The sequence below is a fragment of the Eschrichtius robustus genome, chromosome 5 (assembly GCF_028021215.1).
Source record: "Eschrichtius robustus isolate mEscRob2 chromosome 5, mEscRob2.pri, whole genome shotgun sequence".
Classification (NCBI taxonomy): Eukaryota; Metazoa; Chordata; class Mammalia; order Artiodactyla; family Eschrichtiidae; genus Eschrichtius; species Eschrichtius robustus.
Window position 1 is genome coordinate 19,444,523 of NC_090828.1, and position 14,961 is coordinate 19,459,483.

A 14,961-nucleotide genomic window follows, 5' to 3' on the forward strand; every position below is an offset into this window, starting at 1 on the left:
AGTAGGAGGTGCGCATGCGTACTACGGTCAGGGCTGGGGCGAAACTTCGCTCGGTACTGGGGCGGGGCGAGGGCGTGGAAGGGGCGGAGTTTTCAGGCTGGCGCGCATGCGCCTCATCTGCTCGCGTCGGGTGTGCGTGCGTGCGTGCGTGCGTGTTTGCGTGTGGTCACAGTTCCCGCCATCAGCCGCTCTCCCTGACTGGGGGAGTGAGCGGCCCCTCTCTTTCGTGCCCGGTGTCCCTTCCTTCCTAACCCCCGGCTCCTCCCCCTCCGCGCGGACTCCGTGCTTCCGGCAGGCCTGTCCGAGGCTCCGAACTCGCAGGCACAGGTAAGGTGGGCCCGGCGAGCGTCTCAACTGAGCCGTTTTACCCTGGCGCCCCAACCCTGGCTCCCCCAGCCCCCCCGGCCCACCCACCCAGTGCTGTCCGCCCACTTGGCGTTCACTCTTCTGGAGTTCGCCCCGCTGCTGCTCAGCCTGCCCCCATCCTCGCGACGCCCCCTCTGGCCTCACAGGTACTCCACTTAGGTCTTTTCCCAGGCTTTTCCTCTTCTTTGACCTGGTCTTTACTGTCACTCGCTCCGTCTGCGACCCGAACCTGACCCTTCTTTGCTAGGGGCTGTCGTCCGCCACTCGTCCCTTAGGAGGCCTGCTATCCCTTCAGGTGACTTCCGTTGCCGCACGTCCATCAGGCCTTGGGATATGATACTGTTTCACTCTCTTGACTGTTCTTCACCTTCTCTCCTAACCATTTCTCACTAAAAGGCATGATTTGTATTTTTTAATGCCTTTGGTTGGTCCCCATCTCTAGCCATCAGATCAGGTTGTCAGGTTTACCTGTTTTAGGTCATGATCCGTGAAAGGAAATGATAATTGATGACAAAATTCTGTGTCTGGAGAGTTGGCCTGTAGTGGTTTTGTAATCCTTTCAAAATTTAGGCTCTGTGTAAATACCTTTTTTGGGGAGGCAGTGTCTGAGAAGTCTCTAACAGGAAAAGCTATCTAACAGAGGATGTCAAGTAGGCAGTTGGGATATACTGGGTTGGAGCTCAGAGGAGAGCTCTGAGCTGGATATATAGGTAAACGTATATAATATATAGATGTCGTCTGTCATGTTGATAGTAATTGAAGCTATGGATGTGGATGAAATTGCCTCAAGAGAGTACAGTGCTAGAAAAGAAAGGGAGGAGCACCTGAGGGATTCTTGGTGTTTAGTAGTCAGATAGAGGAGTCCAAGTCTTGTAGAAAAGGTAAAGGAAGTTATCAATAATGTTGAATTCTGCTGAAATGTAAAGTTGAATGAGGACTGAAAGGCCTGTTGACATCAAAGTAATCGATTATCATAGGGAGAGATGTTTGATGGAGTAAAATGGTTATCTGGGTTCAGTCCTAGGTTGTTCTCCTTTTACTCTTCCCTTCCACCCTATGCTTTAAATTCTACCTGTATATTGATGAGAAGTTTTATTTCCAGCGTGTTCCTTTTGTTTTCAGCTCAAGATCTAAATAGCCAACTGTCTGCTTGACATCTCAACTTGATTTTTTTTCTTAGGAATTTCAAATATAACATGTCTGAAACCAGTCTTAATTCTCTCCATACCCAAATGCTTTCTCTTCTGGTATCCTATTTCATTAAGTGGTATATCCATTTATCCATTTATCCATTTACATAGTATAGAAACCTGAAAGCCCTCATCCCATGTATCTATACCCTCTTCAAGTTCTGTTTATTCTTACTTTCATTATATGTCTTGAATCTATTTCTGTACATTTTCATTAGCACTTTTCTAGTTCAAGCCACAGTCCTCTCTCACCTGGACTTAATGTTTCCTATATTCTCATCTGTAAAGTGGGAATAATAATCACCTTATTGGATTGCTATGAGGATTAAATTAAATAACTATGGTAAGCACCTGACGTAGAGTAAATAGCCAGTGAGCATTCATTGTTATTGTAATTGTCTTTATAAGCTGAATCACTTCAATACTCTCCTGTCTGGTTGTCCTAATTTCTTTCATTCTTGCTCCTTTCACTCTCTTCCCCAGACCCAAACAAACCACATCACTTTTCCATTCAGCAGTAACACATCATTTCTCTGCTTAAAAGCCCACCCCGGTCCTTAAATCAGGTACCCTATTATAATCTTTCATCATGCCTGAACTTTATACCATTTTTCAGAACTTTTAATTGTATATTTACTTGTGTGATTATTTAAAATGTGTCTTCTACTAGAATATGGGTTAGGAACTATTTCATTTCTATTTCTCAAGAATTTGTTAAATGAATAAATAAATTGGAGCTTGCTATAAGAAGCATCATGTCTTTGGGAAACACCAGCTTACTGATATTCTTGTCATCTGATGACAAGCATCTTTTTTCACTCTGCAGACAAATTAAAGGACACAAAAAACCAAAGGGTTTTCCAGCTTTGGATGATTTTACCCATTCTTATGTCAGAATCATTCAGATTTTAGACTCTTTGAATTGGAGATAAACTTTATCTAGGTCAACTTCTCTCTTTACTTTCAGCGACCACACTAATTTTATCTCTTTGTGCATTTGTTTTATGGATCTTTTTAGGAAAGAAAGCCCTTAGAAATCAGAGCAGTGGTTTATATATTTTAACAACAGGTTAAAGTATGAGACCAGTGAAGATGAGGTTTCCAAAAATATATAAAGGAAAATTCCATGTTTAAGTAAGTGGTTGGTGGTAGTTATGGAAGAAAATACTAAAATTTAATAATTTGTGTGTGTAGAACAGGATTTATGTTGAGAAATAGAAAATTAAAGGTAGGAGTGCCAAACACAGAAGCATTTGGATTTATTTTATAGATAGTGATGAGCTGTTAAAAATGTTTGGGAGAAAGTTTCAGTTAAGCAAGATGAATAAATTCTAGAGATAAGCCGTACAACATTGTACCTATAGTTAACAATACTGTATTGTACACTTCAACATTTGTTAAGAGGGTAGATCTCATGTTAAGTATTCTTACCATAGTAAAATAAAAATAATTTTTTTTTTAATGTTTGGGAGGGGAATTAGCATCAGTAGCACGTATTTTCGCATTTACTAAGTGCCTGTTATTTTGTTGGGAGTACAAAAGAAAAGACAGGGTCCCTCCACCCTCCCCCTGCCCCCTTTAGAGAGAAAGTTAAGGAGGCACACTTTAGTTGGTAAGAGATAAAAAGAACAGTCCTTTAGAAAGGGTATTATAGGGTAAAGGATTTATTGGATAGAAAAATCTTGAGAGAATGGAGACTGGAGAGTAGTTGCTACAGATCATTGGGGATGCAATAAGGTAGTGGTTAAAAACATGGCTTCTGGTGCTAGACTTAGTTTTGTCTCTTACTGACTCTGTAACCATGGATAAATTACCTGATCTCTCTAAGCCTCAGTTTCCTCATTTGTAAAATAGAGATATTAATAATCCCCATCCTTTAGGATTATTGTGACGATTATGAGATATTGCATGTATGGTGCTTAGTACTGTGCTTAGTAAATGTTGCATAATAAATATTAGGTGGGAAGAATGGCAAAGTGATGCATTTCTGAATTAGGGTAGTAGTGATGAAAAGACTGTGTTTTAGATAAATGAGAATGAGGTTAAAGCTGATGCTAAGATCTTTTTGCCTGAATGACAGTGGAAGGACAAATGTAGGGAAGTCTGGGGAGTCTCTTAAAGAGGGCGAGGACTGTGTCATGTTCACATGTGTATCCCTAACACAGTGCCAACAGATTGGAGTAGCTCAATAAATGATTTTTTACGAAGTGAACAAAGGAGTTTAAAGTTGAGGTTATAGTATTCAAGGAGGCAGTGAGAAATGTTTGGGTAGAGCTTCAGGGAAAGTTGAGGCTTTGAGAGGCCTAAATTTGGGAAACAAGCCCATGAAGTTAATTTTGAAAGAAAAGTAAAAACCAAGTTTACCCACCTTTTGAAATTTGTATCAACACATCATGGAAGTGGTATTTTAAGATTTAAGACATCATTATGTAACAATGTTTATAAAGTCAACAAAGGATATACTCTTTTTTTCATTGCCTTCTTACTTTCAAAATGTAGCAGGAGTAAATTAACCAAGACACAAATTGATGAAGGTGCATGGTCCTGGAGTCCCTTGTTTTCCACAGCAGATATATCCCTAGAGTTCTGTTGATTACGTGTGTGTGTGTGTGTGTGTGTGTGTGTGTGTATATGTGTATCTTGAGCATTAAATGTTTTCAGGAAAGTAATTTGTGGTTTTTAAGTAGTCAAAGGGTTAATTTTTGTTGTATAAATGATCACTTTAAAAAAATTTTAATTTTGTAAATGAGTTTTTTTTAAAAAAGGCACACTTATATTTTCTTTAGCTGAGTTGATGGCTCCCGGAGAACTGGCATAGCTGCAGAATATGAGTAGTTCCCCAAGAAGAGCGCATTGCCTTTGGCACAAGGATCAGAATAAAGGTGAATTGTTATTACATAGGGTTTTTCAGTAAAAAGTCACTGAAAAGTAAGTAATGTTTTTATTTTGGATATATGTTTCCAAGAGTATGCAAACTGGCAAGAATTGACAGTTTTCTTCTATTTTGTAGTAATAGTTTTGTGCTTTAGCATGCTTTCTTAAACCACAGAATACCCTCTGGATAAGAATGTTTTCAAAGCAGTACCTAAAATATGAGCATTTAAGTAACTTGTAGAGGGTGTAGAAACATTCTTGTCAGTGTTGTTGATTGAGCTTTCATAGCCTGCTCAAAATTGAACAGCAATTTTAATAATAGTGAAGAAATTTAGGGAAAGGGGAATCTCTTTGGATGTACTTAAAGAATAATTGGTTTTTCTTGTACTTTGTCTTCCTAATATTGCTTTGATAGTGAATTAGCATTACAGAGTTCAGTGAAACCTTGTCTTTGTCCTAGGTTCACAGAAAGTTTAACTGTTACTGGATCATGCTAGATACCAAAAAAGAAACTTAGTGTTCTTTCTCTTAACCAAGTAGGGCAAACCCTGATAATATGATCAGTGTACAAAAGTAAATATAGTTAATTCATTTAGTGCAAGAGCAGATAATGGACTAGCTTGAGGCATTAAGAAAAAATCTTATTGATTCTGCCAGTTTTATGTCCTGTACCTTTTAGATTTTTTCTTGTAGAAGAAAGAGAGATTGCTAATAGAAATGGTTAAGAAAATGTTCAATATCTGATGTAAAATTTTATACAAACCAAAACTGCATCAAAATGTTTGAGAATTATATCTAGAGAAATCATGTATTACATATAGAGAGAATTATATAGAGGGAAACAGAAGTAACCAATAAAGTTTTTTTATTGAACGTTCAGATCTTCACCTCCAAATCTTGTTAAATAATCTAATTTTTAAAAATATGTTTTTGTTGGAGGAATCAAGGTCAATGTCCTTTACTTGCATTTTGGTCTTTAAGGAAAGCAGTAAGATAATTGGGGTTTATGTTATTTGCTTTTAATTTGGCACCCTGACATAAGGAAAGATGAGGTAATTTGATAAACCTCTTTAAGTGGAGTTTCTTCATTGAACAGTAAATTATATGAATCCCAGTTTAGGCAAGTTTACTAATGTTTTTTGTTTTAATAATGCATTCTGTAACTACATATTCTTGTTTTTCACAAATGATTTTTCTCTCATTGAATCTTAACAAGATATGTGGACAGTTTTGCATTTAGGAGAAATTCAGATGCACATAGAAAAAGCCTAGATGTAGTATTCAGAAGATGAGGTATACAGTGCAGAGTGATACTCTTGTAGAGAGCTTAGTAAACATAATCCTATATTGGCCATATAAAAGGGATTTATGGTTCTGGTATCTGCTGCTGTATATTTTAACAGTAAATCGAATAAAGTTGATAGTGCTCATTTGTTCATTATTCTTGAATAATGAGTTTGTTTCTTGTGTGCCAGACACTGTCCTATTGGGGATGCAAAGACTAAAGAACATATTTCCTGTCTTCAAACAGCAGAGTCTAGCTAGGGAGAGACAAAGAGGTAAATAGACAGTTTATAATACAATATGATAAATGCTCTACTAGTGGTAAGCACAGGGTACAACAGAAGAGAAAAGCATTCAGTGCTGTCAGTGTGGATATGGGGTGAGAGAAAAAGTGAAAGATAGCTGGGAAAGCCTTCTTAGAGAAGATAATATCTAAATTGAGTTTTGATTTTATAGCCAGGAGAAGAAAAAAAGGGGGGTGGTGGGGGATGGGGAGAGTAGGTAAAAATACTGCGGACGTAGACCACAGTGTGTGCAAAGGTACAGTGGCTTGAGAACATATGCCTTTTTTAGGGAAATTGTAGGTAGTTTAGATGGGTGGATTTGGAGGGTTTGTTGGGGATAGGGAGGTAAGCAGGGCCTGGATCATGAAGAGTGTTTATGCCATGTTAATGAGTCTAGATTGAATTGTGAGGGCATTGGGGAGCTGTTGAATGATATTGAGGAGAGTGATGTGATTTGATCTGAAGTTCACTATAAAGATGTCTGGAAGGTATATGGAGGTAGAAATGACAACTTTACCTTCCATTTCCAGTCCAATACCAATAATCATCAAGAGAGAAGTCAAAGATAACTCATGTTTCTGGCATGGGCAACTGGAGTAGGAGAGGGGCCACATATTCTTGGCAGTGCTGAGAGACAGAGTGGAAAAAATCTCAAGGCTATATCTAAATGATGAAGCACCAAATTATTAATTGTAAAAAAAAGCATTACAAACACATTGCTGGCCCAGATTTTGTAGTTACTAGTTTGAGCAAAATGTCACATTAACAGGTCTGTAAACAGTAGTGGCCTTTATTACTTTGATGGATTCATACACCCAGCCAATTATACTATCTAAATCTGGCCACAATTAGGCACTCAAAAAATTTGATGAGATGAGTGAGTAATAGTAGAGGACTTACAATGCATAATACCTTTATTCAAAGTGTTTTCATATCTCTCTTTAAAGTTATTCCTAGCTGTTTGATGTACAGCACCTAGAGGCCTCGAACTAGGATTCCCCAGGCTGTATTCTACCTACAGGTGGGTTTTGTTTGATTTGTGGCTTTTAAAAATAAGTTTGAATTCATTGCCCACAATTTGAAATGGGCAGTTGACATAAAATTTGGATGTCATTTTCTTGAAGAATTAGATGATCTGGCAATGCTAGGTTCACTGTTTCTACATGGCAAAACCGGCTAGATTTGAGTAGCAGTTTTCATATTCTGCCTGCCTAAGTCATTTGTGTCACCTACCTGGCCTCTATAGGCAGTGAGTTGGTGACCCTTGTTAACAAGTTATTTGTCTGGGATCTTTGGATAAAGAGGTGTTGCAGACAAGGAATAAATTCAGAAAGTGGACACTAATTCCATTCATATTGAAGCTGCTGCCTGTTGAGTGCCTAATGTGTGTTACTTCATTTAATATTGCAACACTATAGCATTTTCATATTCCTGTTTTACAGTTGAGAAAACTAGTTGTTAGGAAAGGTAAGTTACAAATTAGTAAGTGACAGAGCTGGCTCTTGATATGTAGATCTAGTATGCTTTTCCTTTGTACATACACTACTACTTTTAGCTTTTCTAGTTGAGCTGTTTAGGCAGAGGCAAAGTTTAATGATTTTTAATCTATTAAATTATAAGGAAGAATCTGTATTAGAGGCAATGTTTTTAGAGATTTGAAGGCTATAGTATAAATTTTGTTTTAATTTTAGATGATTGCATATATGTGTGTATGTGTGTAACACACGCACTCTGATAACATTTTTTGCTGTTACTGTAATTGCATTTACTTGCTGACATCTGGTAAGCTGGTTTGAAGAGTCTTAGACATTCTATCATTTCTGTAAGTATCAGAAGTTCACTTGGGAAATTTGAATATTTGTCAAAGATAAAATTGGTAAATATTCTTTCCAAGAATGGTAATATTAAGCATAAATGGTAGGTGGATCTTAGGAACAGGGTTTTTTTTTTTGGTTTGGCTGTTTTCCCTAGAGAATAAATGATTTTCTCAAGTAATATAATTCTTTAGGTTAAACTAATTTGATTATTCTCACAATTATTTATTCATTTAAACTAATTTGGTTATTCTCACAATTACTCATTATTCTCACAGTAGTTTATTATTTATTCACATATGGATATGCATAGACTACCAACTGGTAGAAAGAATTATTTGGTGATATGATTTGATGTTTTGCTAGGAACTCAATTCTAACAAATGGAGTCAGCTGACTGAAAATATATTTTTACTTATATTTGAAATTCAAGATCCTTTAGCATCATGAAGGAAGGTAAAAGTTGCTCATATTGCCATGGGCACTCACACTGAGAATGGAATCTTTAGTATTCCTGATTGTCTTGCCTTTAGTGGCAGCAGTATGGTTGTTAATGGTACAAAATGCAAAATTTAGACACTAATGGACACGGGTACACGGCAAAGGAGAGAACATGTGCAGAAAAAATAAAAGGTGGGTAAATTCAGTCACTGAATGTCAGTGACTGCTTCATTTGTTTTTCTTACCTGTGCCATCCAGCTAACCAAAGCCTTTGAGGATACTTAGAGGTAGTTTATTGAAATGGAGAAAAGGACATAAGATGGTTCATTAAATGTTCTCTTTCAAACTCTTGTTTTAATCACTAGTAAATTGTAACTTATTATTTTATTTTATTTTTCTTCCTTAGAATCTGTCAGGTGAAGGTATATTTTTTTCTTTTTAATTTGGCTAGAAGCAATTTATTTTTAAAGAAAGTATGTCTCCTCTGAAGATACATGGTCCTATCAGAATTCGAAGTATGCAGACTGGGATTACAAAATGGAAAGAAGGATCCTTTGAAGTTGTGGAAAAAGAGAATAAAGTCAGCCTAGTAGTTCACTACAATACTGGAGGAATTCCAAGGATATTTCAGGTATTACCAAATTTTGATTTGGAATAGATCTTCAATCACATCCTTTAGTGAATAGCTGTTCTGTGCCATACTAAGTATCATGGTAGCCCTCCTAGATTACTATTTCTTGCTTCTTATTTCCAGGACACTAATACTATTAGGCATATATATTATAAATTATTCAGCAAAATTGTTGATGGTGTATAATAAAGAGTAGGAAGTAGTCACCATTATTGAAGAGAAAACTGGTGGGAGGAAGCTGAGAGGAACTGAGTTTGGATACTATCTATCTAAGCTATGTTTAAAACCACATTAGGATAACTTCAGTTATTTTTCCCCCCTCAACATATATGATAAATTCATCACCATTTAGTGTTAGCTTTTTTTTTTTTTTTAATCATTCCTTAAGCCTTTATTTCAACTTAAAACATCCCTCAAGTTTTTGATGTAGGGCCAAGGCCTGTCTTTTGAGTTTAGGGCCTCCCATTAGTGCTTTGCATCCTACTTCTCATATAAGCCACACGTCTGAGGGTTTCACAGTCATTTTGTCTCAATTTCTTTAAAGTGGAGTGAGATCTTAAAGACATTTTGTGAGGCAATCAGATTTTTCCAGATTTAGTGATGTTTTACAGTTGGCTCTCCCACGCCTAAGTTGACAGTACATTTTTAGTAACTCACCTTTAATGTGCCTTTCCCAGGCATTCAACTTGGATCTTATAGAAACAACTTATCTCTTTTGCACTCATATTTCTTTAAGTAACTTTAATTAAATTGTGTAATTACAATGATCGGAAGAACTAGCATAAACAGCTTTGGGAACAAACAGATTGGCTTTTGGTGAGCAGACAGCTCCACTGGTGAGAGTGGCAGGGTGCAGACCTGCTAGAGTAGCCACTACTGGCTGTGATCACGCAGCATGTCTTGGGCCTTGTCTTTACATTTGTAGAGGGAATGGAGACCACAGATTAGTCAGTTAAGTGTCGGCCACCTAAGAGAGCCCTGACTCAGTATGGCTTCTGTTCCATGTCTGGCCTAGAAGATGAATACCTTGAAGGTCTAGGTTTTATCTTTGTGGTTAGTTCCAGAACCTAGCACAGTGGTGGGTGTATAGTGGGCCCTCAAAAAACATTGATAAACCAGCTAACTGACTATACCAACAAAAACAAAACTCAACTTTGCCGCTGCACATCTTCTGGTGAGGGTCCTAAGCACCATTCCACTGTGCAGAAGTTGGATTAGAGAGAAAGAGCTAGCAAATGAATTCCTAATACCGCTGTAAGATGAGATGATGTATACCATTAAGTAGTAAAATGGAAGGCAGCTATAAAGAAGTGAATTTTGTGTAATATGTAATTAACCCAGGTAACTGACTAACACAAAATAATAGTGAGACAATACACTTGATAACATCTTATAAAGGATTAGATAATATTCTTATATGAGGAAAAAATCCACATTTACAACCACAGTATTTGACTGCAAAAAGCCTCTCTGATGATTATGTTCTGGACCAGCCGGGTCAAGAAAAAGTTTCCCTGACTGATGTATCCTTGCAGTATTGAGTTTATTTTTATTTTTATTTTTTTTAATAGATCTTTATTGGAGTAGAATTGCTTCACAATACTGTGTTAGTTTCTGTTGCACAACAAAGCGAATCAGCCATATGCATACACATGTCCCCATATCCCCTCCCTTTTGAGCCTCCCTCCCATAGTCCTCCCTGTCCCACCCCTCTAGGTCATTGCAAAGCACCGAGCCGATCTCCGATCTCCCTGTGCTATGCCGCTGCTTCCCACCAGCCAACTATTTTACATTCGGTAGTGTATACATGTTGATGCTTACTCTCACTTCGCCCCAGGTTCGCCCTCCCACCCTGTGTCCTCAAGTCCATTTACTATGTCTGCGTCTTTATTCCTGCCCTGCAGCTAGGTTCATCAGTACCATTTTTTTTTTTTTAAGATTCCATGTATATGTGTTAGCATACGGTATTTGTTTTTCTCTTTCTGACTTACTTTCACTCTGTATGACAGACTCTAGGTCCATCCACCTCACTACAAATAACTCAATTTCCTTTTTTTTTTTTTTTAGTGTTAGCTTTTAATAAGACTCATTAGTGTCTTCTTAATTACTTCTTCATAAATAATCCTGCCAAAGGTTGTGGTATAGACCGTTCAAGGATGATTATTCAAGGTCATCCTTACAGCTGTTTTCTTCTAACTGTTAACTTTTGAAGGATCTCATTATTTTTTCACTGCAAAAGATAGGTAATTTTGTTTTCACTTCTGTCTTGTGCAGCCAAGAACTAGTGTTGATAAGAGTTGAATTTAATGTCTTAGTTACATTTTTCTGCACTTAAAAATGCTATATTTGTTAATTAGATCATATAAAAGTATAATATTCATTCTAAAGTACTCTTGAAGAACAATTTATAAAACTTTATGCTTGATAACCAGAGCTGAAGTAAAATTTCTATTTATCTTTGCTTTTAAACTTGGAAATACATTGATTATGATTTTATGTATCAAAGATATTCTTAAATAGATTGGAGGTGGTGACATGGGTAATAGAAATGATAGTTTCTACCACATGTATATATCTACTAATTGCCCATCTCAATGAAAGAAAGATTTTTTTCAAATAGAGATTCAGTCTTTCAGTCCTCATCCCAAATTAGCACTGAGTAAATATTTAAATACTTAAACAAACATAGATCTTTAGAAGCATGAGGAATCTACCTGTGATTACACCTTCATCTCAGTTCTAGATGAATTTGCATTCAGCATTCATTTGTTAACCACCTACAGATTACCGTGGTGGGTACTGTGCTAAGGGCTAAGAATACAGAGCTGAATGAGACACTTTTCTTCTCAAACTTAAGAGTAACCAGATACATTCTCAGCTGTAAAATTATCTCAGAGATACTGAGGTAACACAAAGAAGGAAGTGTTTTGTGCTCCGAGGATTTAGAGGATAGATAGGAATTTGCCAGACATAGTGGAGGTAAGGTGGAGGTGATTTCTATAATGGACAAACACATGCTAGTGTGACTCAACACTCAGGGAACCAGAAAATTATTTTAAAATAAATGCACAGTAGGGAGTGAATGGCAGAAGTAGAGGCTGAAGAGCTAGATAGGAACCAGATCTTGAAATATCTTGTTTGTCATACTAACGGGAACTTAGATACTAAGGAGCCAAGAATCTTAAGTTTAAATTCATTTGACAGCTAGGCGGATGACTTTGTTTCAAGAGCTAGTGGGAGAATAAGGATGTGTAAGAGGTTATTGTGGGAGTTTAGATGAGAAATGAAAGTCCTGAGCAAAGGAAAAGGCAGTGGGAGAAGGAGGTGGAGGAAAGGGTAGATTTGAAGAGATTTCAAGAAGATTTAATTCATTAGATTTGGGGGGTGAGAGAGAAAAGAGTCTGGGGAGATTCCTAGGTTTGAGTGGATGGCAGTCCCTTTCATCTTGTCTTTGATAGGGGGCAGAGGGGAAGAATTGGGGCATGAGGATTGGGAGAGATGAGTTTTCTGAGGTGTCAGGCATTTAGATAGTGGTATCTACTAGGCATTTGGTAAACAAAACTGGAGCTCCGGCAGAGATCTGGACTTAGAGAAAAGGCTGAGAGGCCTCACCATATGGGTAGTAACTAAAATTGTATGACTGGCTAGGATTTTTCAGTTGTTGAAATGATCAAGTTCAAGATTATTCTCATATTGACTGAAATAATGGTTTTATGCAGTCTCTTTTCCTTTTTGCACGGTAAACTGCTGATTTAAATATTTTGGAGTTAAAGCATCTGAAACTAGTTATTGTGTTTTATGATAGAATTTCTACTCAAGGACATGAATTTAAGACCAACTTTGAAGCTTAAAAAATGTCATTTAAGTTTAAAATAAATAAATTAAGTCTGGTAAAACTCATTTTTCATTCTTATCTAAAAATTGTCAAAGGTCAATTCTCCCTAATTAAAAAAAATTGTGAAATGCTATTCTTTCTTTATGCTGTTCAGAGGCTATGTCTTCAGCAAAAGGCAGCTTTAGAAACCTCTGTAATATGCCTGCTGAGGGAGAGTGTTAGAGAATAAGGATGCCTGGTTGGCAGGAATTATTTAGATTAAAAAAGTGCAAGATTTATTAGTTTAGTCTTGGAAAAATTTCAACCAAGAGAAAATAAAATTTATCACTTAATAGCACATATCCAGAGTCTGGAAGAGTATAAGACAAGTTATTGAACCAGTTCTGGGGAGTGGGAGAAGTAAGCTGAGGGAGTTCCAGGGTACTTATGATCTTTGTGATTGAAAGTTAAATGAACCTGCTTAGACAGTTAAAAAAGAAAAAAAGAATGTTCTAATGCTGGTAAAGGTTTATGTTGATGTGTTTTTGAGAAGTGGAATTCTTTTGAGGATTATAGTTTGGATTAGTATATCCTTTTATATTGCAGCTGCTTAAACCACTTGCTAGATATTTTATAAGCTTTTGTTTAAAAAAAAAAAAGAAGAAAGAAAAAGCCTCTAATCCAATATGGCTTTCTAAACTGGTGATGGTATAACCAGCAAGGCTCTGTAAATTAACTTATTAGTTTTTATAACTTTATAACTATACTTGAAAATATGCAGTTCCCTACCAAAAAAATCAAGAGTGTTAGGATTACTGTGTAAAATTTTAATAGTATGTGATTGCCTTTCCTAGAAGTGAAATCTTTGATTTAAATGTGTCAAAAATGGAAACTCTTTTTGGTTGGGGGGGAAAAAAAGAAAACTAAATTAATATGGGAAAAAGTAAGAAATGTGTAACTTAGAAAGTATAAAGTTTAGTATTCATTATACAACTTTTTCTGCTTCATTATAATTCATTTTTAATGATACTTTTCCTTTTGTGTTGATCAGCTAAGCCATAACATTAAAAATGTGGTGCTTCGACCCAGTGGAGCAAAACAAAGCCGCCTAATGTTAACTCTACAAGATAACAGCTTCTTGTCTATTGATAAAGTACCAAGTAAGGATGCAGAGGAAATGAGGTTGTTTCTGGATGCAGTTCATCAAAACAGACTTAATGCAGGTGAGCACTAATCCTCCCAGGGTCTGACATTAGCAGTTATAAAACTATTACTAGATAGTAGACCAGTATCCCTCATGAATATTGATGCAAAAATTTTCAACACAGTACTAGTAGACCTAATTCAACAGCACGTTAAAAGAATTATATACCATGAACAAGCGGGATTTATTTCTGGAATACAAGAATAGTTCAAGATATGAAAAAATCTATCAATGTGATTATTCAAATTAGCAGAATGGAGGACAAAAACCACATGATCATCTTGATGCAGAAAAAGTGTTTGATAAAATTTAACATTCTTTCATGATAGAAACACTCAACAAAGTAGGAATTAAAGGAAACTACATTACCTCAGCATAATAAATGCCTTATATGAACAGCCGATAGCTCAGTGATGGAAAACTGAAAGGTTTTCTGCTGAGATCAGGAACAGGAAAGGATGCCCTCTCTTACCCATTCTGTTCAACATAGTACTGGAAGTCCTAGCCAGAGCACTTAGGCAAGAAAAAGAAATAAAATTGGAAAGGAAGAAGTAAATTTATCTTTGTTCTCAGATGACATGATCTTATATGTAGAACACCCTAAAGATTCCATGAAAGAGTGTGTCTAGAAAAGGAGTAGGATTTAAATTACAATTGGGAAAACTTACCTTGTTACATAAATCTTATATACTTACTTTTTTATATGAAACTTATTCTGAGGTTTTACTCTTGCTATGAAAACAGAAGGTACTATAGAAAATCACACACACACACACAAAAAAATAAAATAAAAAATAAAAAAAATAAAAAAAATAAAAAAAAAAAAGAAAATCACACAGTATGATAAGATTCCCCTACCTCCTCCAACCCCTTTCATTTAAAATGTTTTGATTTTTTAAAAATATATATTTGTAGGCATCTTTTTAGGAATAATCTGTTGCTTAAAATGAGTTTTCCACTATTATTGTTAGTCTCCAGCTCTATCATCATCAGTAATTTGTTATTACTGATATTTTATAGTTGACAAACTTTTGAGTTTTTTAACTTAAATATAACACA

At 36.3% G+C, this 14,961-nt stretch overlaps 1 protein-coding gene across 7 annotated transcripts in view; it reads left to right on the forward strand.

The window, feature by feature from the left end:
* Positions 1 to 175: 175 nt before the first annotated feature.
* The window catches only part of USP37 (ubiquitin specific peptidase 37), a 92,665-nt gene continuing 77,879 nt past the window's right edge, over positions 176 to 14,961 (forward strand). For 4 of the 7 annotated variants that reach the window (XM_068544457.1, XM_068544462.1, XM_068544463.1 and 1 more), the window contains exons 1-6: positions 176 to 327; positions 4,343 to 4,484; positions 5,906 to 5,989; positions 6,946 to 7,019; positions 8,660 to 8,884; positions 13,750 to 13,921. In XM_068544457.1, the coding sequence (XP_068400558.1) occupies positions 8,729 to 8,884; positions 13,750 to 13,921 (328 nt within the window). In that variant the 5' untranslated portion in view covers positions 176 to 327; positions 4,343 to 4,484; positions 5,906 to 5,989; positions 6,946 to 7,019; positions 8,660 to 8,728. The remainder of the gene's footprint in view (positions 328 to 4,342; positions 4,485 to 5,905; positions 5,990 to 6,945; positions 7,020 to 8,659; positions 8,885 to 13,749; positions 13,922 to 14,961) is intronic. The other 3 variants (XM_068544458.1, XM_068544460.1, XM_068544461.1) reach the window with 3 other exon arrangements.